The sequence below is a fragment of the Labrus bergylta genome, chromosome 23, assembly GCF_963930695.1.
Source record: "Labrus bergylta chromosome 23, fLabBer1.1, whole genome shotgun sequence".
In the NCBI taxonomy this organism is placed as follows: Eukaryota; Metazoa; Chordata; class Actinopteri; order Labriformes; family Labridae; genus Labrus; species Labrus bergylta.
This window is the reverse complement of record NC_089217.1, coordinates 8980613-9005245: the sequence shown is the minus strand read 5'-3', so window position 1 is coordinate 9005245 and position 24633 is coordinate 8980613. Positions and strand designations below refer to the sequence as shown.

The 24633-nt window shown below is 40.5% G+C and overlaps 1 protein-coding gene across 3 annotated transcripts in view; it reads right to left on the bottom strand.

The window, feature by feature from the left end:
- Positions 1-15286: 15286 nt before the first annotated feature.
- Positions 15287-24633, bottom strand: part of gramd4a (GRAM domain containing 4a) — a 29907-nt gene continuing 20560 nt past the window's right edge. For all 3 annotated transcript variants that reach the window (XM_065951361.1, XM_065951360.1, XM_065951362.1), the window contains 11 exons: positions 24079-24170; positions 23600-23648; positions 23407-23478; positions 23272-23315; positions 23051-23160; positions 22550-22704; positions 20153-20297; positions 19924-20017; positions 19387-19477; positions 19181-19249; positions 15287-18848 (listed from right to left, as the gene is read on the bottom strand). In XM_065951361.1, coding sequence (XP_065807433.1) covers positions 18738-18848; positions 19181-19249; positions 19387-19477; positions 19924-20017; positions 20153-20297; positions 22550-22704; positions 23051-23160; positions 23272-23315; positions 23407-23478; positions 23600-23648; positions 24079-24170 — 1032 coding nt within the window. In that variant the 3' untranslated portion in view covers positions 15287-18737. The remainder of the gene's footprint in view (positions 18849-19180; positions 19250-19386; positions 19478-19923; positions 20018-20152; positions 20298-22549; positions 22705-23050; positions 23161-23271; positions 23316-23406; positions 23479-23599; positions 23649-24078; positions 24171-24633) is intronic.

Here is a 24633-nt window from a genome sequence, read left to right as displayed (position 1 = left end):
CTGTCTTCATATACACATAAAGATACACCATGGTTTCCAACGCTACACTGGCCACAGACGAGCGCAGATTGGGAACCTAAAAAAAAACAAGAACAAACATCACCAGTCAGTGGTCGTACTTCTCCCAGACACATTGGAATATGATTATTAATTGACACATGTAAACAAAGTGATAGAACGACTTCCGTACCTCTCCTGTCACTGCGTAACACAATTCACATAGTTTGGTTTCCACAACTTCTTGGTGGTGCTGCGCCAGAGCTTGGACGATCTTTAACCCGGCTGTCTTCTTCTCCCTGTGATAAAGAAACACAGTGGTTACTTTCACTGTAGGTTTTAATCACTTTCAGCCAAAACTGCATCTGCAAATGTTGCCACATGAAACCTGATGTATATTAAACACAACTAAGTGCCAGTTATTTACATGATAAGATATTAGAGCTGACTGCATGCTGAGCTGTTCAAAGTAGAATTTTTTTAGAGAACATAAATCTTCGGGCACATCCCGGAACGACAATAACTAACCCAACAAATCCAAAAGAAGATTTCAGCTCATATTAGATCTGACTACAAAGCTAAGAAGTAGTTGGCACTGCAGGTAAATAATCTTATTATTATTCTCTTATTCTATATGGCGTCTAAGTCTTACCAGTCTTCATCGCTGATCATTTGGAGGCAGAGAGAAAGACTCTCTGAAGGATCACTAAGGGGGCTCAGCTCTTCAAGGTTGTTGCAATCCATTATCTTCCGTGTGCTGGTGCCTCCTGTTTTCTTCCCTCTACTGGCAGTCCTCCGAGGGCGATTTGGGGTTCCAAAATCAGTTCCTGTATTGTTGGTTTGAGCCTTTTTTTGCGGCGGAGCTGGTTTGAAGTCTTCCTTAGTGTCCGTCTTCTTGGGCGGAGCAGGTTTTGGAGGGGGTGCTGGTTGGAAGATCTCCACTCTGTTCTTGATCTCTGGTGGTGTAGGTTTTAGAGCTGGACAGACAGGTGGCTTTTGTTGTGGATTTGGTTGAGGTAAACTGACGAAAATGTTTTGCATCAGGAGCCCCAGTCCTTTCTGGAGTTCCTCAACCTGCCCTTTAGCTGTCTGGAGTTTGTATCCACCGGCGACTTCTTTTTCTGTTCAGGATAAGATGTGAATATTTATCAATCACATTTTATAACTTTTCTATCATCTTTATCAATCAACAAATCTGGATTCTGAGTTAGGAGTTATGTACAATATATCAAAATGTAAAATCTTAAAGGTAAAACATTTGACTTCTTAAAAGGACAACTCATTTTGTCTACAAGAACTTACCTGTTTTGCTGTACTTCATGTACATCACAGGGACGCGAGATACTCTTCTCATTGGTTGAAGATTTGCTGGAGGACGAGGAGGAGGAGGAAAGGGTCTGAGAGGAGGAAACACCTGAGCTGGTTGATCCCACTGCGACTGATCAAGTGGACTTGTGATGTGTTGGATTTCCAATAGCTCAGAGGGAGTACAGCAGTCCACTGATCTGTGGGTGTCGTCAGAGCAGATTGATACTGACGGGCTGCAGTTCGAGCCCCTTTCAAGATACAAGTCCTCTTCCTCCTTATCAAATGCATCAGGCCTGACTCCAGGCCTCTGTCTTTCAACACTTGGGGGCTGAGGTGAAGGGAAGTCTCCCTGCAGTCCAAGTCTTTCTAAAACAGCGAAAGCCCGAGCTCTGTCTGCAGCATATTGAGTCTCTAATTGATGAAGCCGAGCCTCCATCTGAGCCTGTTGTATTTCCACGATCCTGGACTGACTGGTGTACACACCAGAACGAGTTGGTCTCTTGTGGATCTCATCACTCTGAAATAAAAATAATAAATAAACTGAGGTCAGTTGAGATTGACTACTTTCTTTTAGTGGAGTAATAAATACACAAAGTACAAAACAATGACTTGCATCTTCAGTTCTCAGAAAACATTTACCGGTAGCTTACATGACATAACCAATAAGTTCAAATATTAGCTGATGATATGAAGACTTCTAAATTCATGAACCATGTTGGGCAAAATAACAGTTCAAGTAGAGAAACTGAACGCAGCAGAGCAAGATGTCTGAAAGTGACAGTTTAAGAATTCATCTCAATGAGCAAATGTAAATAAGGCTATTTTGTACTACTAAAAGACCAACATATTTCATCCAGTTATATCACTTGACACATATTTTTTTATGAACTATTAGCAAAGTTTGCAATCAGAAACTCTTTGTACACATCCCTTAATATTTTGAAAGTTTGGAGAAACAGCTTGTTGTACTTACATTGTCTTCATCATTGGGCATCGTCGTCTTCTTAACTCGCCTGAACATGGTTGACCACATGACTTTAGCTAAAGTTTTTCTAAGTTTCACAAAGCAGTTAAACACCTAGAGTGATCACTTCTCAGGGTCTCAGTGAATCTGAAGCCTAATGTCCTTCAGTTTGGTACATTCTGTTGATGTCACAATGTACATGAAAGCCACAGAACTTAATGCAAAATTCTGGAATCTACAGATGAAAGAGACAGCAGAAATTGAATGAACACAAATATGAGTGTTTGGAAGACCACGTAACCACAGCAACCATTTCACCAAAGGGCAAAGATCTATCAACATTGTTACAGATTAATGCTGTTTGCTGTATGACAATTTTGTGATAAACCATTTGCTGATGACAGCTAACATTAGCATTTAACCCGTTAGCTAAAATTCTGCCAGCTAAGTAGCCGCTGAAACACGTGCCCACTTGAGAGACTGCAGTTTTTGGTATTTCCATGCTGGCTTCATTTCTCAGACTTGGAGGTTGCAGCTTGGTAAAAACACACTTCCAATTATTTTTTTTTACTTGAACGTGAACTTGCCGTTTGAGATCCTCTGGCAGGAACTTTATTACAGTCCCTAAATCTCAGCTTTGACTAAAACTTTGGTTTCAGGCTTTTGCTGTTCAGGGTCCTGAGCTTTGGAATCCCCTGTCAGAGGATCTCTGTTATGTTCTTAAAGGTTTTTAAGTGGACCCAAAAGCAAGACCAGAAAACAGGGTGGTGGGTAAAGGGGTATTTATTGAAGTGAGGATGGTGAAGGCTGGTGAGGCTTGAATGAGTGGCTGGGTGGTGAGGCGCTGGAGCTCGGTGGTTGGAGGCACAGGGGAAAAAAGAAGACAAGGGAATAATTAGTGACAGGTAGCCAAAGCACAAAAAGTGTACTGATACTGAGAAGCCGATCTACCACGGTGTAGGCGGAAATAATCTGGCAGCTTGGGAGAGTTGAACCAGGGTATAAATGCTGCAGCCGGTGATTACAGATGACGAACAGGTGAGTGATCGGAGAGATCAAGCAGCCAATAAGCCACACCCAGCCTCTGAAAGAACAAAAACACAAGCACCAAACAAGGAAAAATCCATAGAAATGTCCAATCACCACAATCTCACATGAGCAAAGTCTGAGTCCTCTTTGAAAACCATAACTGAAAACTTTCGTTTATCTAGGGCGGGTGTAAAGGATGGTCCAGTGTATCCTATGCTAAAGGAGGTTATAAAGGAAGCATTGACCCACCTTTCCTTAACTTTTAGAGAATTCGAACGGCTCTTATCATGGCCGCCACTTAACTGCTTCCGGGGTTAAGGTAAAGTGGATAGTGAAAGGAGATAGGAGGGACAATTCGGATGCACCCAACGAAAAATCCACAGAAATGTCCAATCACCACAATCTCACATGAGCAAAGTCTGAGTCCTCTCTGAAAACCATAACTGAAAACTTTCCTTTCTCTAGGAGGGTTGTCTCATGACTGGAGTTCTGTCTAATTTTATTTAATTTATTATTTTAGTGTCTTGGTTTGCTTGGATTGTTTTTACTCCTTGTATTTAAATGTCTGCCTGTGTGGAACCTTGTAACTTTGGTTTTGGTGCTTTATAAATCCGGTTATTATTATAATGTTATTAATACTTACCAGGCTTGACATTATTCAACAATATTTTTATTTACACAACGTGCAATCATAAGAGTAATGATTAAGAAGCCTAATTATTAATATCACAATAATGTTGGTAATTTGATCAGATGTCACATCAAAGGAGGTTTCCTCACTGGGTTTCACTCCTAAATTTTTGCTTCCTACAAAAAACAGTTTAGTTTTAAACTTCATTATTGAATAATAAAATAAGTAATCATTTGTTTATTAGTAAATTTAGAAAATGTTATAAAATCTAATCAGTAATGTTTATTGTCCCACCTATATGCTGGAGTGACCTTACAGAAAAAAACAGAAAAACAGAACATCCTTCCAAGAACACAAAGACTCATACACTGATACTGTTAAGATGGATTTTTGTTTTTAATAGGTTAGAGCAAAATGATGCAACCAGAATCAAGATTAAATTAAATGAATATATCATGAAGTCAAATTGAATTTTTTTTGGCCAATTTAGAATCTCCAATTCACCTGAGCTATGATGATTGTGGGAGGAAACCGGAGCACCCCGGAGGAAACCCACGCAGTCACGGGGAGAAAAGTCCTCACAGTCAGTATAGCAGATTTTCAAGCAGCTGAGATGCTGCTTGAAAAGCTGCTCCTTCTTTCTGTGAGTGGGAAAGTCTTAACCACAGATCACCCCCGTGCTGCCCTGCTTGCTATACTTAACTGGGAGATATCTCCTTCTCCTTCTTGTTGTCGCCTACGACCTCCTCATCTTCTTCAGGCTCTTCTCCAGGTAGATTCGATCCTTTTGCTCGACAATGCTGCCCCACAGAGTCATGAAACCGTCCTGAAGAGCGAATTCCTGCAGAATGGCCAGTCCGTGGGGCCTGCAAAGACATACGCCTCTTATTTAGTACTTTATTAACTTAGCAGAAGATTGAACAGAGATACTTTTTAAAGGAGAAAGAACCAGAAGCCATTGGATCACACAGCTCTGAACCTTTCGAACTAAATGGACAGCATCATTTCTCACCTGACTTTGGCCGAAGAGTCCACCGCCATCTTGTTGACAGCGACCACATAGCGATGGGTGAAGGTTCTTCCTGCGGTCAAGATGCGCTCCGCTCCCAGTCTGTCAGCCAGCTGGTGGAGCTGCTGAGCTGAGCTGGTTCTCACTGCAGGGCACAGGTGGCTGAAAAAACAAGACAGGTATTTGGTCATTTTGATTTAACAATTTTCTTTACAAATGCTACTTCTACACATATTCATACATAGTATCTGATCATCAACGTGGACTTACCTCAGCCCTGTATTTAGCAGAACGGCCAGCACTGGACCTGGGCTGCAGTTCTGCACCAGCGCCTCCAGGGCTATGTTGGTCTGCTGCTGAAGGAAGGTGTTTACACTGGCCTGTGCGATCTTCAGCAGCAGAGCTTGGCCTGTCATCTCCACTTGAACATCCATGTCTGTCTTCATATACACATAAAGATACACCATGGTTTCCAACGCTACACTGGCCACAGACGAGCGCAGATTGGGAACCTAAAAAAAAACAAGAACAAACATCACCAGTCAGTGGTCGTACTTCTCCCAGACACATTGGAATATGATTATTAATTGACACATGTAAACAAAGTGATAGAACGACTTCCGTACCTCTCCTGTCACTGCGTAACACAATTCACATAGTTTGGTTTCCACAACTTCTTGGTGGTGCTGCGCCAGAGCTTGGACGATCTTTAACCCGGCTGTCTTCTTCTCCCTGTGATAAAGAAACACAGTGGTTACTTTCACTGTAGGTTTTAATCACTTTCAGCCAAAACTGCATCTGCAAATGTTGCCACATGAAACCTGATGTATATTAAACACAACTAAGTGCCAGTTATTTACATGATAAGATATTAGAGCTGACTGCATGCTGAGCTGTTCAAAGTAGAATTTTTTTAGAGAACATAAATCTTCGGGCACATCCCGGAACGACAATAACTAACCCAACAAATCCAAAAGAAGATTTCAGCTCATATTAGATCTGACTACAAAGCTAAGAAGTAGTTGGCACTGCAGGTAAATAATCTTATTATTATTCTCTTATTCTATATGGCGTCTAAGTCTTACCAGTCTTCATCGCTGATCATTTGGAGGCAGAGAGAAAGACTCTCTGAAGGATCACTAAGGGGGCTCAGCTCTTCAAGGTTGTTGCAATCCATTATCTTCCGTGTGCTGGTGCCTCCTGTTTTCTTCCCTCTACTGGCAGTCCTCCGAGGGCGATTTGGGGTTCCAAAATCAGTTCCTGTATTGTTGGTTTGAGCCTTTTTTTGCGGAGGAGCTGGTTTGAAGTCTTCCTTAGTGTCCGTCTTCTTGGGCGGAGCAGGTTTTGGAGGGGGTGCTGGTTGGAAGATCTCCACTCTGTTCTTGATCTCTGGTGGTGTAGGTTTTAGAGCTGGACAGACAGGTGGCTTTTGTTGTGGATTTGGTTGAGGTAAACTGACGAAAATGTTTTGCATCAGGAGCCCCAGTCCTTTCTGGAGTTCCTCAACCTGCCCTTTAGCTGTCTGGAGTTTGTATCCACCGCCGACTTCTTTTTCTGTTCAGGATAAGATGTGAATATTTATCAATCACATTTTCTAATTTTTCTATCATCTTCATCAATCAACAAATCTGGATTCTGAGTTAGGAGTTATGTACAATATATCAAAATGTAAAATCTTAAAGGTAAAACATTTGACTTCTTAAAAGGACAACTCATTTTGTCTACAAGAACTTACCTGTTTTGCTGTACTTCATGTACATCACAGGGACGCGAGATACTCTTCTCATTGGTTGAAGATTTGCTGGAGGACGAGGAGGAGGAGGAAAGGGTCTGAGAGGAGGAAACACCTGAGCTGGTTGATCCCACTCCGACTGATCAAGTGGACTTGTGATGTGTTGGATTTCCAATAGCTCAGAGGGAGTACAGCAGTCCACTGATCTGTGGGTGTCGTCAGAGCAGATTGATACTGACGGGCTGCAGTTCGAGCCCCTTTCAAGATACAAGTCCTCTTCCTCCTTATCAAATGCATCAGGCCTGACTCCAGGCCTCTGTCTTTCAACACTTGGGGGCTGAGGTGAAGGGAAGTCTCCCTGCAGTCCAAGTCTTTCTAAAACAGCGAAAGCCCGAGCTCTGTCTGCAGCATATTGAGTCTCTAATTGATGAAGCCGAGCCTCCATCTGAGCCTGTTGTATTTCCACGATCCTGGACTGACTGGTGTACACACCAGAACGAGTTGGTCTCTTGTGGATCTCATCACTCTGAAATAAAAATAATAAATAAACTGAGGTCAGTTGAGATTGACTACTTTCTTTTAGTGGAGTAATAAATACACAAAGTACAAAACAATGACTTGCATCTTCAGTTCTCAGAAAACATTTACCGGTAGCTTACATGACATAACCAATAAGTTCAAATATTAGCTGATGATATGAAGACTTCTAAATTCATGAACCATGTTGGGCAAAATAACAGTTCAAGTAGAGAAACTGAACGCAGCAGAGCAAGATGTCTGAAAGTGACAGTTTAAGAATTCATCTCAATGAGCAAATGTAAATAAGGCTATTTTGTACTACTAAAAGACCAACATATTTCATCCAGTTATATCACTTGACACATATTTTTTTATGAACTATTAGCAAAGTTTGCAATCAGAAACTCTTTGTACACATCCCTTAATATTTTGAAAGTTTGGAGAAACAGCTTGTTGTACTTACATTGTCTTCATCATTGGGCATCGTCGTCTTCTTAACTCGCCTGAACATGGTTGACCACATGACTTTAGCTAAAGTTTTTCTAAGTTTCACAAAGCAGTTAAACACCTAGAGTGATCACTTCTCAGGGTCTCAGTGAATCTGAAGCCTAATGTCCTTCAGTTTGGTACATTCTGTTGATGTCACAATGTACATGAAAGCCACAGAACTTAATGCAAAATTCTGGAATCTACAGATGAAAGAGACAGCAGAAATTGAATGAATACAAATATGAGTGTTTGGAAGACCACGTAACCACAGCAACCATTACACCAAAGGGCAAAGATCTATCAACATTGTTACAGATTAATGCTGTTTGCTGTATGACAATTTTGTGATAAACCATTTGCTGATGACAGCTAACATTAGCATTTAACCCGTTAGCTAAAATTCTGCCAGCTAAGTAGCCGCTGAAACACGTGCCCACTTGAGAGACTGCAGTTTTTGGTATTTCCATGCTGGCTTCATTTCTCAGACTTGGAGGTTGTAGCTTGGTAAAAACACACTTCCAATTTTTTTTTTTTACTTGAACGTGAACTTGCCGTTTGAGATCCTCTGGCAGGAACTTTATTACAGTCCCTAAATCTCAGCTTTGACTAAAACTTTGGTTTCAGGCTTTTGCTGTTCAGGGTCCTGAGCTTTGGAATCCCCTGTCAGAGGATCTCTGTTAGGTTCTTAAAGGTTTTTAAGTGGACCCAAAAGCAAGACCAGAAAACAGGGTGGTGGGTAAAGGGGTATTTATTGAAGTGAGGATGGTGAAGGCTGGTGAGGCTTGAATGAGTGGCTGGGTGGTGAGGCGCTGGAGCTCGGTGGTTGGAGGCACAGGGGAAAAAAGAAGACAAGGGAATAATTAGTGACAGGTAGCCAAAGCACAAAAAGTGTACTGATACTGAGAAGCCGATCTACCACGGTGTAGGCGGAAATAATCTGGCAGCTTGGGAGAGTTGAACCAGGGTATAAATGCTGCAGCCGGTGATTACAGATGACGAACAGGTGAGTGATCGGAGAGATCCAGCAGCCAATAAGACACACCCAGCCTCTGAAAGAACAAAAACACAAGCACCAAACAAGGAAAAATCCATAGAAATGTCCAATCGCCACAATCTCACATGAGCAAAGTCTGAGTCCTCTTTGAAAACCATAAATGAAAACTTTCGTTTATCTAGGGCGGGTGTAAAGGATGGTCCAGTGTATCCTATGCTAAAGGAGGTTATAAAGGAAGCATTGACCCACCTTTCCTTAACTTTTAGAGAATTCAAACGGCTCTTATCATGGCCGCCACTTAACTGCTTCCGGGGTTAAAGTAAAGTGGATAGTGAAAGGAGATAGGAGGGACAATTCGGATGCACCCAACGAAAAATCCACAGAAATGTCCAATCACCACAATCTCACATGAGCAAAGTCTGAGTCCTCTCTGAAAACCATAACTGAAAACTTTCCTTTCTCTAGGAGGGTTGTCTCATGACTGGAGTTCTGTCTAATTTTATTTACTTTATTATTTTAGTGTCTTGGTTTGCTTGGATTGTTTTTACTCCTTGTATTTAAATGTCTGCCTGTGTGGAACCTTGTAACTTTGGTTTTGGTGCTTTATAAATCCGGTTATTATTATAATGTTATTAATACTTACCAGGCTTGAAATTATTCAACAATATTTTTATTTACACAACGTGCAATCATAAGAGTAATGATTAAGAAGCCTAATTATTACTAGAAATTGCATTTACCTGCGGAAAATGCGTGTGAATGCTGACGGCTGAAATGTTTTGCAAAACACCGCTGAATGAAGAAGAATCAGCAGAAGATGAAGAAAAAGTAGAAGATTAGGAGTAAGAGGACAAATGGCCGAACGCGTTGATGTGATTTTCATGTCTGGGGTCCAAGAAATGTGGAAACCACAGCGATTTAAAAAGTTAGTCCCAAGAGGTGTGGTCAGTGAAGTCAGGCCTAAGTTTAACATTAGCCCAGGTGGAGATTTCTCGGGATCGCCTGCCGCTTTGAAGCTCACGGTGGAAAAAGCTTTTCTCCAATTGTCCTGAAAACTCAATATGTCAGAGAGGACAAGTTTTCCTACATAAATTTACGTGTGTGGGGTAAAGATTGTGGCCAGGAGAGCAATTTGTTCGGGAGATTTTGAAACTATTTCACTCCCTCTGTCGCACTCTAAAGATGATGTCACTCACTCTAAAATGTGAGAAAAGTTCAAAACTTCACCCAACAGTTGGAGGTACAGTTTGAAAAGTATAAAAGGTAGCAAGACAAGTAATATGAATAGAGGACAAGTGTTTGAACATTTTAAAGCAAAAATGGAGTCTCTAGGCAGAACACAGCCAAAGTTATGAGGCTGAGAAAAAAGTGTAAAAACGTGAAAAAGTTGAAAATTTCCCCATTCATTTCAATGGGGCCAAATTTTGGACAAAAACTTAAATAACTTTAAAAATAACCTCACCATCATCATTGGCACTAACATTTTGAAGTATGTGTTGCACCAGTCAAAAAAAAGGACAAGGATTCCTCTGAGAGCCAGCAGTTTTTTGGAGATAATGGCTAGTGGTGGCAGACATACTGTACCAGACAAAGTGGGTACAGTTCAGCATTCACACTATTGTTATTCTACTGCAAAAAATTTTATTATTAGTGTGAATGCTTTCAGCATTCACACTAATAATTCACTGTACCCACTTTGTCTGGTACAGTATGTCTGCCACCACTAGCCATTATCTCCAAAAAACTGCTGGCTCTCAGAGGAATCCTTGTCCTTTTTTTTGACTGGTGCAACACATACTTCAAAATGTTAGCGCCAATGATGATGTTATCCTTTTGGCCAGCATCTAGCAGGACTGGGAGTATGCACTTAACGCCATATGTCAGTTCCAACACCATCACATTACCTGATGTTTGGGCCGGTTTCACGTCTCCCTATTGACATCATGTTCCAGGATGTGCTTCAGGATGACATAGCGATTGGACCATAATGAGTTTGTCTCTGTGTTGAAGCAGTACTTGTGTGAAGTTTCATGGATTTCTCTGAAACACATCCTCGATGAGCAAGCATGTCCAACCAGACTCTACAACTGCAAAGTCAAGGGCTTTCCAATGGCGAGTTTTTATTGGCCAACTGTGGGGAAAGAGGCAAAATGAAGCTCGTTAACAAATGGGACTCAAACCCTCATGATGTTGTATCAGCGAGATCTGGGATCAATGCGTAGAGGATAAAGGATGCCCAAACTGGCAGATTGATAGTTTTGCACCGGAGCTGTCTTTACCTTTTGACTTTTTTTTTACCTCGGATGTTGATGAAATTCCAGCCTCCCTTGTTGGCTCAGATCACAGGGATGTGGCTTGTGGAAGCTGTGGAGACTCAGTGGATATGGAAAATGCAAATGGCTACAACCAAACTATGGACTGGTGTTCTTAAGAGTGGTTGGTGAATAAGGCCCATAGTTGTTGGCTGAGGAGGGTAACGGGTGAGCCCAAAGTGCATGATGGTGATGGAACTGACATATGGCGTTAAGTGCATACTCCCAGTCCTGCTAGATGCTGGCCAAAAGGATAACATCATCATTGGCACTAACATTTTGAAGTATGTGTCGCACCAGTCAAAAAAAAAGGACAAGGATTCCTCTGAGAGCCAGCAGTTTTTTGGAGATAATGGCTAGTGGTGGCAGACGTACTGTACCAGACAAAGTGGGTACAGTGAATTATTGACTTTACTCCTCAAGTAGGAATACCTGCTGTGGAGAAGGTTACCAAGCAATGTCGCCTGGGAGCTCAGTGGTTTTGGAGCCCACAGAATATCTCAGAGTGAATTAGAAGTTTGCTTTGGGATATGAAAAACATCATCTTCAAATGAAGAAGGGACTTTTAAAAACAATGGAGTCCATCCTAAAAAGCCTCCTGTCACTTTGCTGCAGAATTCAGTTTTCAACACAAGTGGTAGATGGGTCCGAGCACACATAAATGAAAAGTGTGTGTAAACAACAGACTAGAGGGCAGAGCTTGAGACTTGCTGTGCTAGCACATCCTTTCGCTGCCTTGGCACATTTCCCCCCACCATGGTTCACTTTAGTTCAAATGCTTTAGCCCTTGTGTCTTCCCACGTATTATAAATAACCTCCACCCTGGTCTAGAGAGGCGATCATAATCGCTGCATCAGGGATATGCTGTGGAGAAGAGCAGACTGAAACCAGACTAATGCCCTCCCAGGACAGCAGAAGTATTACCAGGGGAAGTCTGGTGATTAGTGATTATTACCTCAGGAAGTTTATCCCCATTGTGAAACATCTTCTACGTTATTTCATCAACAACAACTGCCTCGGTTAATGTGATAAACTGCAATCTCTGTTTTGATATAATACTGACATCCTGAAGAGAGCTCTCAAATCCATACTATCATAAGCCCATCTAATATTTGGATTAAATGTGAAAATTATTTTCTCGTGTTATGATTTGCAATAGGATCTTGTCAAGTTTTCAAAGGTTTCAGCTGTATAAAAGCAGATGCAGTTACCATGACATGTGGCAACCTCCAGAGATTTTGCTGCAAAGAACAGTCACAGCTCTCTCTTTTTATTTATTGTTTTACATTATTAATTTATGTAAAGCTAATATTGTGACACTATTTGGCTGTCTAGGCTTAATCTTTATTTAAGCTTAAACAATGTGGCCTTACAGTTTAAGCATTAAATAAAAAATAAAAATAGGATTGAAACCAACTTAAAGCCGTCTCTGTCAGAGGATGTGATCTTGTCAAATGCACCACTAAGCTCTAACAGGACGAGAATAGAGAGAAGTCCCCTGTCTGAAAGCTAGAAGAAGATCATTTGTAGCTTTAACCAGTGCAGTTCACGCTGGACTCGCTGAATCCAAAGTGACACTTTTTGGCCACTGCCAAGCGAGTGTTTGTAGTGACAAGTCATTACCTCAGATGGGGCTTTGTGAGCAAATAGGGAATCTTTTGCTGGAGCGATCTAATCATTACTTGTTATTCACTTAATTAGGCAGACTCTGTTTGTGCAAAGAACACACACACAAAACCCAGTAGAACACGTACAAACACATCTGGGAGCACGCTGGACTTTGTTTTCTGCTAAGCACAGATGTTATTGTGTTCCTAATGGAGCTTGAAGTAATTACACCCAGTAATGTTACTCGCTGTCTTGTCTTCCTCTGCATGGTAGCTCAGAAGTGCCACACACAGTACACACATACACCACCCTCCATTCACCAGAATACATCCGAAAACTCAATTCTTTTGTGAACACTTTCGGAATGTTTCACCGACAGCCTATTCAGCTCGAGGCTAACAGGTCAGCTAAATGTTTTAATCTGAATTAATTTATTTAATAGAGACAATGCATTTTAACAGATAGTTGCAATACAGAGCATGAAACTGATGTGCTGCACAGAGTTTTCAAGAGGCAAAAAATGTACAACTGATAGACATTAACTTCCCTGTACTTATTCTCCACAAAAAAAATCATTTAGTGAGCATAATTTAGTTACCTTCTTTATTCTACCCGTCCATCTCCTTGCTATATGATGATATGATCTAATTTTGCAGGATATGCAGAAGCCATCCCACGCCAAAACATATAGAAATGGTTGGCTTCAACACACACGTCAAATATGTGGCTGTGCAGCCGTGGGAAGAGAGTCTTCTCCGAACATGGGTAACATTTGCTGCAGGTGTTGCTCTTCCCTGTGGAGCCTTATCATTATTTGTTATTTGTTATTATCTTTCTGTGTAACATGGCAAACTGCAGAGATGTCTGATGATGGTTTCTGGAGTCCACCTCTGTTTCTTCAAAGGAAACGATTGAACGGAGTCATCTGAGGTCAGTGCTTGTGAGCGAGGCATGCAGGCAATCTTCCGTTTCATCTTCTTGACAATGAAGCCTGTGATGTAAGAAATCGCCGCCTCCTTGTACTCGGGTAGACTCTCAACATGGAGTAGGTCAGACTGTCAGCCTCAGGTACAGGAAGTTCAACTGGCCCCACATCCAGCCTGCACGCAGTGGTGATGCAATGACGGTTGCGTTGTCGCATAGGAGACGGTTACCTGTGCCTCTTTTCACCTGATGACTCACAAGGAGGGGTTGTTAAAACCTTGATGTGCTCTGACTGCACAGAAGAACAGCTCCAAGGGGTCCTGGCTGAGTTTGTAGGTCTAAAGGTAGCTTGCTGGCGAAGCTGGCGGCTCTACCAGATCTTCAAAGATGGCCATCACACTTCTGACACAAGCAATGAAAGCATAAATGGCATTTATCTTGTGTGTAAAGTGCACATGTACAAGTGTGTTGTTGTCTCTGTCCTGTCATTCTGAGCCCACAAACAAGTGACTCTGTTTCTTCTAACAGGGCCTGTGCACAGTGTTTGTTTGCTGGCTTGATGGGGGCTTTGTATCCCCCCACCCCAAATGGGTTCTAGGGATTTGAGCCCCGTCTCATAATACTCTGTTAAAACAATACCCCTGGATGTGTGCCATTTTCAATTTGTTGCCTAGACGCTGACCCTCCTTCTGCTGAAGCTTGTGGAGCTCCTCGATGTACAGCCACCTTACCTGCTGGTCATCTTCTCTCACCAGAACCTCAACTGCTGAAAATGTCGCAAGAACGCTGCAAAACATTCTCCTTCATGTCCCTTCAGGGGCTCGGTAACAATCCACTTCTAACAATCAGGTAGAGATAGAGATCAGATAAATTCTTACAGATATAGAGAATTAGAAATGTAAAAAAACTGATTATAACCTAACCCTCACTGGTGACATGATTCCCTCGAAACAGGTGTATTGAGCATGCAAGTTGGCCCCTGGTCAACATAGTGAGTCTAGCAGGTCCTACAGTGCCCCCTTCTGGATCTTTGCAGAAGGTCAAGAGATTGAAAAAGCCTAGAGTTTGTCAGTGGGTTGTGGGTTGGGAAAGGCGTTGTGAGGAGGTCAGACATGTTAAAATCAGCAAATACTGATGTGTGAGAAGGTGGGGCAGAGAAAACAAAAAGGAATCATGAGACAATGATCCACTAAAGTCATTAATGTTCCACTTAACTTAGCCTCAACAAACACACAGACACGTCTAACAAAAAAAAAAAAAGATTCATGTAAAAATGCAAATGAATTCATGATTACAACATAAAAGTATTAAGAAACAATTTAGAGTTTATCTGCTTTTGTGATTTTCTTCATTGAATTGCTGATAAAATTGTATAAGAGGCAGAAATAAGCCTTGGGCTCAGCCTATTGTTTTTTTTTTTTGCAAATTGGTAAGACAGGATGGACTAAGTAAATGCAAAAAACACAGACATGTTGCTGTTTTATTCCACTGACTATCTTTGCTCCCAATATAAGTACAGAAAAGAGAATTGAACAACACTGTTGTCAGGTACTGTGATGTTATATATTCAACACTGGGGTTTAACATGACTCTCTTTTTGTTACTGTGACTTGACTTTCTAATTAGTTAAACGAGAGAATGTAGCCATGGGGGTATTGCAGAGCCAATGAGAGCTGAGACACTAATAAAAGAAGCAATCAAGTTTTCATGACTTCTACAAAGTCAGTTAAAGGAATTCAGCTTGTGAAGAAACATGACAAAAAAAAAAAAAATGATACCAACATTTAATTTGACCAAACTTTTGTGGACATGAATATAGGCAGTATATGGCAGTCAGAAAATATAACATTTGGCAAAAGAAAAACAATTACAGTTATAGAAAACTAAAACATGATACATTCTGTGCTTGATCTGCGTGCAGTCAGGTTTATCAAAGTAGCCCAAGAGCTGATCTCCAGTTCATTGCTTACAGAAGGCTTCAGGTAAGAGATATGACTCCATTGAATCATCTGAGCACAAAAATGACATAAATGTCTTCACTGATTTCACTCGCGCTATTATCTGACTTGTTTGTCCCCGTTTGTGGATCCAGTTATTCCCAAATCAAATTAAAAAGTTCATGGCTCCATATCTTTTCTATAGGAGGCGTAATCATAGTTATGCATGTTTTATGCAACAAAAAAAACTATATAATCTTTGAACTGTTAATAATAATAATACATTTCTTAAAACGAGTCCATTGATCAGTTTCATATCCAGTTGAGATACTTCTAACAGGAAATTATTATAAAAGAACATCCAAAGATTTAAAGAGACACCTTGACATTTTTAATGTGTGGGGAAGATGACAGAATCATTCTCTGGTTTACTTCAGAAAAGTGTGATTAAGGATTATGAAAATTAAAAAAGAAAAAAAATCCAGTGGAAAAATGGAAATACACACTTAAGATGTTATTCTACATTAGACATTACATTACGGTAAATAGGAAATCATGGAAGGTGAAATAGTAAATAGAGCCCAACCAATTTATATCGGCCCGGCCGATATTAGCATATCCAGTGACTATCAGTATCGGCTAATGTATCGCAGATATGCACCGATATTACTAAATTTACCAGTCAAATAGCATTTAATTTGAGTTTAGTTGGACGACACAGTTGTTCTTTTTCTGACTGTTACCAGCAGAGTGTGCTATATAGATAACAACAAGCACTTACACTCTGCAGTGTCACACCATGACGCACCTACATGCGTGGTTACTTTCCAGTTAAGTGACTCTCTTTCGTTATAAATCATTTCCAAAAGTGTTTGATATCCACATTTGAGAGATCAACGCAATAAATGTGCGTCTCTATCTCTACAGATTGAACAAAGATCTAAGAAATATATCGGCCGATATAGCGTATCGGATTTTCTTTTCTCCCCTATATTGGTATCGGCACTAAAATCCCATATCAGTCGGGCCTTAATAGTTACTATATTATCTATCTTTAAAAAAAAATCTTGAGAAATCTTTTGAATCTCATATCTTCATTCATTTAACAGAACACAATCAAGTGTCTGGTGTATTTTTGTGTTTATATATCTACATATCACACCATTATGCAAGAGGAAAGACCTGCTTTATTCTTGCTTATGGCTTCTAAAAAATAAAGCTCGCTGAAAAAAAAATCTGTGCAGTCTTTATCTTTGTACTCATGTTTTAAAAAATGTACATGAATCATCTGATAATAGGTTAAGAAAAGCATTACGTCAGTTTATATTGACTGTCGCTTGACAGAGCGAGAAACAAGTATGGATAAACAGACCGGCTTTTTATAGCTTGTAATCCAGACTTTTGGACTAAAACAAAACAAAACAATGGTTTCACCATTATATCCAGACTAAATAATACTGCTTATGTACTATCATACAGGCAGATTAGCAGCCCCTAATGTAAATTAGATCTTTCATATTTAAGATTTACAATTCAAAGGGTGAAATACTGCAGAACAGTATAAAGTACGGTGGCTGGGAAGTGCAAACCGAAATTACCAAGTGTGAAACACTTTTCCAAAGCTTGAGACAAATTTACATTTTGGAAAACATTTCATAAACCAAAATGACTGAAACACTTCTTACCGAGGACAAAACAAATACACATTTTAGAAAACAAGTTTGCAAGATGAGAAACACGTTTACTAGTGCAATTTTGGCACTTCCCAGCCACTGTAATAAAGTGCCTTTTTCCAGTAATCTGTAAGCATTTCTAGTCAAAGTACCTTCTTTTGTGGATCTTAGGAAGTCTGTCTGGTTTGCGGCATCAAACTTCAATATAGCAATTAACAAGGTTTCTGTCTAGACCTTATTTGTGCTTCGCTTAAGACAGGAAGAGTGCCCTCTGCTGGCTCAAATAGTCTGCAGTCAGTTCTGTAACTATCAGTTTTTTTTTGTTCAACACTAATGATGGATACCAGCTGAAGTTGAGAGTATTGTTAAGTCTTTTACCTGCAACACAATGTTCAGAGATTCCAGTTGATGTCTTGATAAAGTGCAGGGAGACTATCATTGAAGTAAAAAAAAAAAAAAGAAAAAAGAAAAAAGCATCAGTATATGTACAGATTGTGTCTTGAAAAAGAGAAGATGAGACACAGGAGGCTTTTTTCATCTCTGTGTGTCACCGAGTTCTAAATGGCAGTCAGTGTTTGCACCATCTAACAGTAGTTGTGCTCTGGTCTCAGGGCATAATCAGCAGCTCCAGGACCACCATGTATTCATTCCAAAGGCAGTTCATTTCAGAGACATTGGTAAAGAAACAAGGACAAAAAAAAAAAATTAATCATGACATGGTGTCAATATGCAGACTTACAAACCTGATGCTGCACTACATTTCCAGTTTGAAGATGACTTAAAATGAACTTTTGCTGCATGAATATAGTCTACAAAGATGTGAACAATCAAGAAAGCAGCAATGTAAACTAAGAGAAAAGGCTCTATGTCAGTGAAATGGTGATCTGACATTTTCACAGTTACTACACATTAAGAGAAAAACTGGCCGTCACACATTCATACTGTAATTCTCTGAGCCAAAGCCAGGTGGCACCAGTTAGCCAGTTGAATAGTTAAACATGAGTGGTTGCCTTTGCACTGATTTAAAAACATTTGACTTACCTATTTGTTCCTACAGATATTGAACAGGGCCTTTTTTATTTATTTATTTTTTAATCTGTCTATGTTGATATGCTATTCGCTTAGCTTTGATGAGCAATTCAAACATCCTACCACTGAATTTCACTCGACTAAAGGGGGGGGGGGGGATGATCAACTTGATGCTATTTTGAGCCTCATTTGACCCACACAGCACATCAACAAGTGAGTTAGGAAAACATTTAGCCAGTCAGTCAGTCAGTCAGTCAGGTGGGAGAGGAGAACCAGCCCTTTTCACCAGCCTTGCTCTGATTGTTACTCGATCACACAGATCCTCATTCTTCCTAGAGCCAGGATGTGTCCCTTAATTACATCATCATCATCATGTAGCCAAAATGTCCACATACCCTCCTTCAAAAAAATACTCAAGCACTAACCCACTAAAGCAGGCCGATGATCTTTAAAAAAAAAAAAATCTGACCAAAGACTTGAGTACACAAAGGTGTGGCGTCTTTAAAAGCATCCTCCGGCCTAGCTGAATCTGAGGAAGCTCTCCACCCTTGGATTAGAATTGTTTTCTGGGATGCAGGCTGCTTAGAGCTCCGTGCTGGCCGGTGGTTTGGTGGTGGTCAGGATCTTCATGTACTGGGTGAAGATGGCCTCGAAAGCCTCGTCCCTGTGGATCATGGCACCAAACACCAATGGCTTGGAAGAAACAGAAATGAATGGTAGTTAATATCTTTATCTGGCAAGGTAATGCAGCTCTGAGTTGGAAGATGGATGCAATGTAATTCTAATAAATCTGGATAAATTAAAAAAAACAATAAAGCTAGAACTTGGTTTATGGCTTGGTCAGATTCAACATTCTCCAAACAATAACTGGAGTCCGGGTGAATCAATGATCTACTGTACAACCGGTTCAAGTCTGGAAACCACTGCTGATCAAATATGCAACCTCCACCAGTCTGATGCTGTTTGGTGGAGCTTAATTACAAATACACAGAAAACTGACAGTTTAAAGTCTCTCCATACTCTACCTTCTGTGTGGAGGGAGTGGCTATTGAGATGCCCATACCACTTCCTGGTAGGACTGACAGCACTTTGTACTAGAGGGGTTCAGAGAAACAAGCAAAGTCAAATAGTCACATAACAAATCAACACCTCACATTCATTACAATTCATTATTTTCTTTGTCGACCTTTTTTTTTTTTTTTTGAAATAGTTAACATTTCAGAGAAAATACCTTCTGAACGTCAGTGATGTCCACAAGCTTAATCACTTTATTCTTCTTTGAAGAGCTGGATTTGGAGCTTGAGCTCTCAAAGCACAGGTAACTGATTGGGGAGAGAAAAACATGCAAATAGCTGAGTACAAATACACAAACTGTTGTTTCTTTTGCTGGTTTTTTTCCCCCCCACAACAAGCTGTTTCACTTGTTGAGTCACATATCACAAATACTCCAGGGGAACATAAAACAGGAAAGAAAGGAAACATTGATAGCTCTTTGGGCACACTCACACAATGCAATGTGAATGTTTGACCCCCAATCTCCAGTTCGTTTGACTAGTATGAGTGCTCCGATTGGCCCTGGCACAGTTGGACGAGGTGTGCTTCAGCAAGGTACGGTGACTAATGCTCGAGCACAAGTACAAAAACTCTAAATTTTAACCTTCTCATCCCATCTGCTTCTCTTTTTAAAAGTACCTTCTTTTTCCCTCAGGCAGATGGATGAAGATTTAATGCTGACAAATGTTCTTCTCAGAGAAGATGCCCAACTTACTTTTCTGTGACGTAGAGCATCCCATTCCTGATGTAGTCTGTTGGCATCTTCCTGTCTCTGTTAATGAGGCAACATCTCCAGCCATTCTCACAAACTAGAAACACACAGGACAGAAAAAGAGTCAAAATGTTGCTCACAATACGGACACCTCATTTTAAAGTATTGTTAGAAATCAACCTAAATAACAGAGACGGATGTTTTTGTTATCCTGTGTTCTGGTTCCCCTCACCCGCTAGAGGGCGCTCTGACTCCTGCAGATTAAAGATCTCATGAAAGGCACCCTTTTTGGTGCTGTGGGAGCGACTTGTGTCCTCCTCTCTGCTGGCTCCACATGGAACGGTGGCAAGGTTGCTTCGAGAAACCACTGGCTGAACCTGGAGAGAGAGGCGGGAGGAGGGGGGGGGGGGGGGGGGGGGGGGCAGGAGCGCAGTGTGAAGAAAGAGACATAGACGATAAAGACAAGATGATGGGGGGGAGAAGGAAGTCAAAGAAAAAAAGCATAATGAAGAAGACAAAATGGGAATGTGGGAAACAGTCACGGAGGGAAAGAAGACGGGGTGATAATGAAGGAGAGGAGGAAAAAGACAGAGAGAAGAATATAAAATCAGGTATTTCTATACATTATGTCATACCATTCAATAAAAAAAATTAAAAAATCCAACCAAAAACATTCCCAGAGATACTGAGACAAGTGGCAAAAATGGATACAGCGGATTTTTTTTTTTTTTTTTTTGCTTTACATCAGGTGCTCCTCTGCATATGCACTTCTTTGCAGCAGGCTCAGATGGAACGTGCAAAGCAGAGTGAGGCCATCCATCACTCAACAGACAGAAAAAGACCATAGTTAAAAGAAATACTCGTTTATAGTACATTTACATAGAGTATATTGTTTAGGCCACAGGAGCCTTTTCAGTACTCTCTATACAAGGGGTTCAGTAACCGTACAGGCAGTTACAAACCTAACATCAATCACGTTCTAGGAGTCTACATGACTTCTCATGAGCTCAAATTAAAATCATAATCTTTTAAGGAGCGCCTTTATGTGGACAAGAACTATTTAGCTCACTATTTCTTACAAAGCATTTACAAGAATGGATCAAAAATGTCTTCAATCTATCAAATCAAATGGTTAGTACATTCATGAAATTAAGTTAAGTGAAGAATGTTTAATAATGACGTTAAAAAATTAGGGCCCGACCGATATGGGATTTTTGGGGCCGATATCGATATTGGGGGAGAGAAAAAAACCCCATACCGATATATTGGCCGATATCTTTCTTAGATGTATATTCGATCTGTAGGGCTAGATAGATAAACACATTAATTGCTATGATCCCACAAATGGAATTATCAAACATTTGTGGAAAAGATATACTATGAAGACAAGATGGTTACTCGACTGGAAAGTAACTGCGCATCTTCACCACTTGACACCCTAGAAGGTGATGATGCTTGTGCTCACTAGTGAATAAATCTAGTAATATCGGCACATATCTGTGATATCGGCCGATATTATCGGCCGGCCGATTAATCGGTCGAGCTCTAAAAAAAATGTTTTATGAAATTGTACAGCAAATGTTTTTTGTTTTTTTTTCTTCTTTTTTTTTTTTAATGCATTTTGATCCATTCTGTCTACATACACTGACGGTGGGTACCGAGGGGTTTTACAAATTGCACTTGCACACGCTTTGAGGTTTAGCTGGCATTACAACCAGGTGAATTAGAGGAACCAAAGCGAGAAACACTACAGTCCCTACCTTTTCAGTGCCAGAGAGCTGAGAGAGAGAAACAACAGGGCACAACTGTGACTGCCGCCACAGCAAAAGATACACACATACATGCGCACATACTCAACTCTTAACACACACTTTGTGGTGTCCTCAGATTGAGGGCAGAATGTGTTCCTGACAGGAGTATTAAGATGTTGATCTCTTTATTGATGGTTCCTGTGTCTTTGCCCTACCACAGTGGTGGGAGGCAGATTGACGCCACTAGCAGGTTGCCAACATGACGGGTGCAACCTGACCCTCAGATGAATAATGTGTGAATGTTTGCTACCTTCATTTGGGGATGCATCACCTCACATTTTACTTTAAGTTGAAGAGATCTTGTCATTTTTTCCCCCTTTTAAACCAGCTCATTGGTTAATTATTTGCTAATAACCTAAATTTCCCCAAAATGTTGTCTGTTCTGAATCCAAGCTATCACCTGTCATTTCTTTCTTTGATTCATGTGACTGCCTACCATTGGCTCTAGATGGCATATGCAGTAGGTGTGGCCAAACAGCCTTGATGAAAACCTATATGGTCAAACCATGTTGGCTTTTTAAAAATGTTTAGCTTTTAAAATCAAGGTCTTTTAAGTATTTCCTACCTCATTTTTACATTGTTCATACTCGGAGTGCCTGGTTTCCAACCCTTTTAAATAGCATTTTCCAGTTTTCAATAAGCACCCAACATAATTTTTGACCACATTGAGTAACCAGTCAACCCCTTTTTTTTTTTAAATGTGCATTTCAAAAAAAAACAAAAAAACATACTACATAGGTGAGGTAGTGAAGAGGAGGGAAAGTAAATGCAGACAAGAGCTGAAACAGATTTGTGAATTGATCTTCCTGCCCCCTTACCCTTCGTGACACAGTGGCGTTGGTCCTCTCCTTGAGCTGAGGGTCCGTGGGAAGATTGTTCCACACAATGTAAGGTGTGTCGTACTTGTCCCGCAGCTTCGAACAGCTCTTAAACAGGAAGTCTATGATAAAGAACTTGACACCCGCGTATAGGCCTGCAGACAAGAGGGAAAGAAAACAAACACAGGGTATGCTTCAGTGTGTTCAGAAGAAGAGGTTTTCAACAAAAACAAAAACAAAAACTCTTCACTTACTTCCTTCCTGGCTCTAAAATACTAGTACACTGTCTTAGACTGTACTGACATGAGTGATCTTCACTATCTAATGCTAGTGCTAAGGGGGGGCAGATTCACGTGTGCTGTATGAATGCGTTTGTTTGTCCGTGTTGGATATTGTCACATGTGGACTAAGTATTAACTTTGTATAAATGCAAATGTTGTACTGACAGTGCGTCAGGAAGGTAAAAAAAACGCTTTGTCTGTGTGCATGCACGTCTCTTACCCATTAAAAAGCCCATTAGTTTGTAAGGCAGGACGCAGGAGGTGATGAAGACTATCCAGAGGCAGATGTAAAGTTTCCGGGTACTTTCTGGCTGAACCCACATGAACAGACTGTCCACAGAAATCCACAAAGAAAAGAGAGAAAATATAATGCAAGTCAATCATTAATTGAGATCTAACTATTTTTCTATTTGACCGCTTCCCACACTTTTTTTTACTTACTTCTTGATCTTCTCTAAAACATCTGACATCTTACCAAACAGGTTCTGTTGAGAAAAGTTGAATCACTGCATGAACTATTAGCGTTACAATATCTTTACAAACTCTTCTGACGAGTGACAGTGTGTAGTGTCGTACCTGTGCTTTCTGTGCAACATCTAGTACGAGCTGGAACTTTTCAGAGACCGTTAAGTCTTCCTTTGGAGGCTCCTGCATAAAACATAGAAAAGGGTTACAAAATAACTTAATGTTTACCTCAAACTGACACATGTGTTTCCTTTTATGAACAGAATCAGGAAGCAAATGTAAAAAAAGTTGAAAGTCATCTTACCACAGGTTCTGAGACCTCAGGCACAATGCTCCACTGAATCCTCCAACCTCTGAAAAATAGGAAAATTTGTTTTTATTTTAATTAAATTAGACCACCAAACTACTCTCAAACCTTAAAGGGATTTGTTGTGATTAAGAAGACCAGGTTATTCATTTTTAAAGTCGACATCCAGAGAGTTGTCTGCCCACTCAAAATTATTTTGAGGATATTTACATAATATTTATGTTGTGGGCTGTCGAACCTTTAAAAAACACTGCCAAGTCACATGTACACACATTTGATAAATGTATTCAAGTTGCTTTACACATCTAAGCTGTGCAGTGGCTGCAGCTGTTAGCAAAACTGGCCTCAGTAGTCAAGTTTTAGAGGGTTTATTCCACAAAGTTCTAAATAAACCTTCGGCAGTATAGTTATAGTAAAAAAAGTCAGCACAATGGCTGCTTCTCCACTAGAGAAATATAAGCAAAAAATGGTTTTACCTGGCTATAAGGTAATTTAAGGACAAGCGCAGGATAGCCAGGAAGAGGAACATGGGAATGGCCCAGCCATGCCAAGCAGCATTCATGTAGACCTGGAGGCAAGAGGAAACAGGGTACCACTTAAGACAGTTAGACAGTTTCTAGTATAGTCTAGTTCAGGGGTTCCCAAACTTTTCAGCTTGCGACCCCCAAAATAAGGATTCCAGAGACCAATGACCCCTACTGTCCCTGGAGGTGGTAAGAGGAAATGTGTGTGTGGTAGGCCTATCCAAACACTGCTTACACAAACAAGAAAACCACCTAAAAACCACAAAATTCGATCGATTATCTGTCTGTTTTTTAAACAGCAAAAAGAGATTTGGGTCTCGACCGATTTATCGGCCAGCCGATAACAGCAAATTAAGTGACTATCTGTATCGGCAAATAATATTGTAGATATTACTAGATTTATTCACCAGTCATACTGGTGAGCTCTATAACTGGATGGGCATTTTGACTGAGTAGCAGAGGCGGTATCAGGGCTAAGTCAGGGTGACCTGGGCCCCACCTGAAATC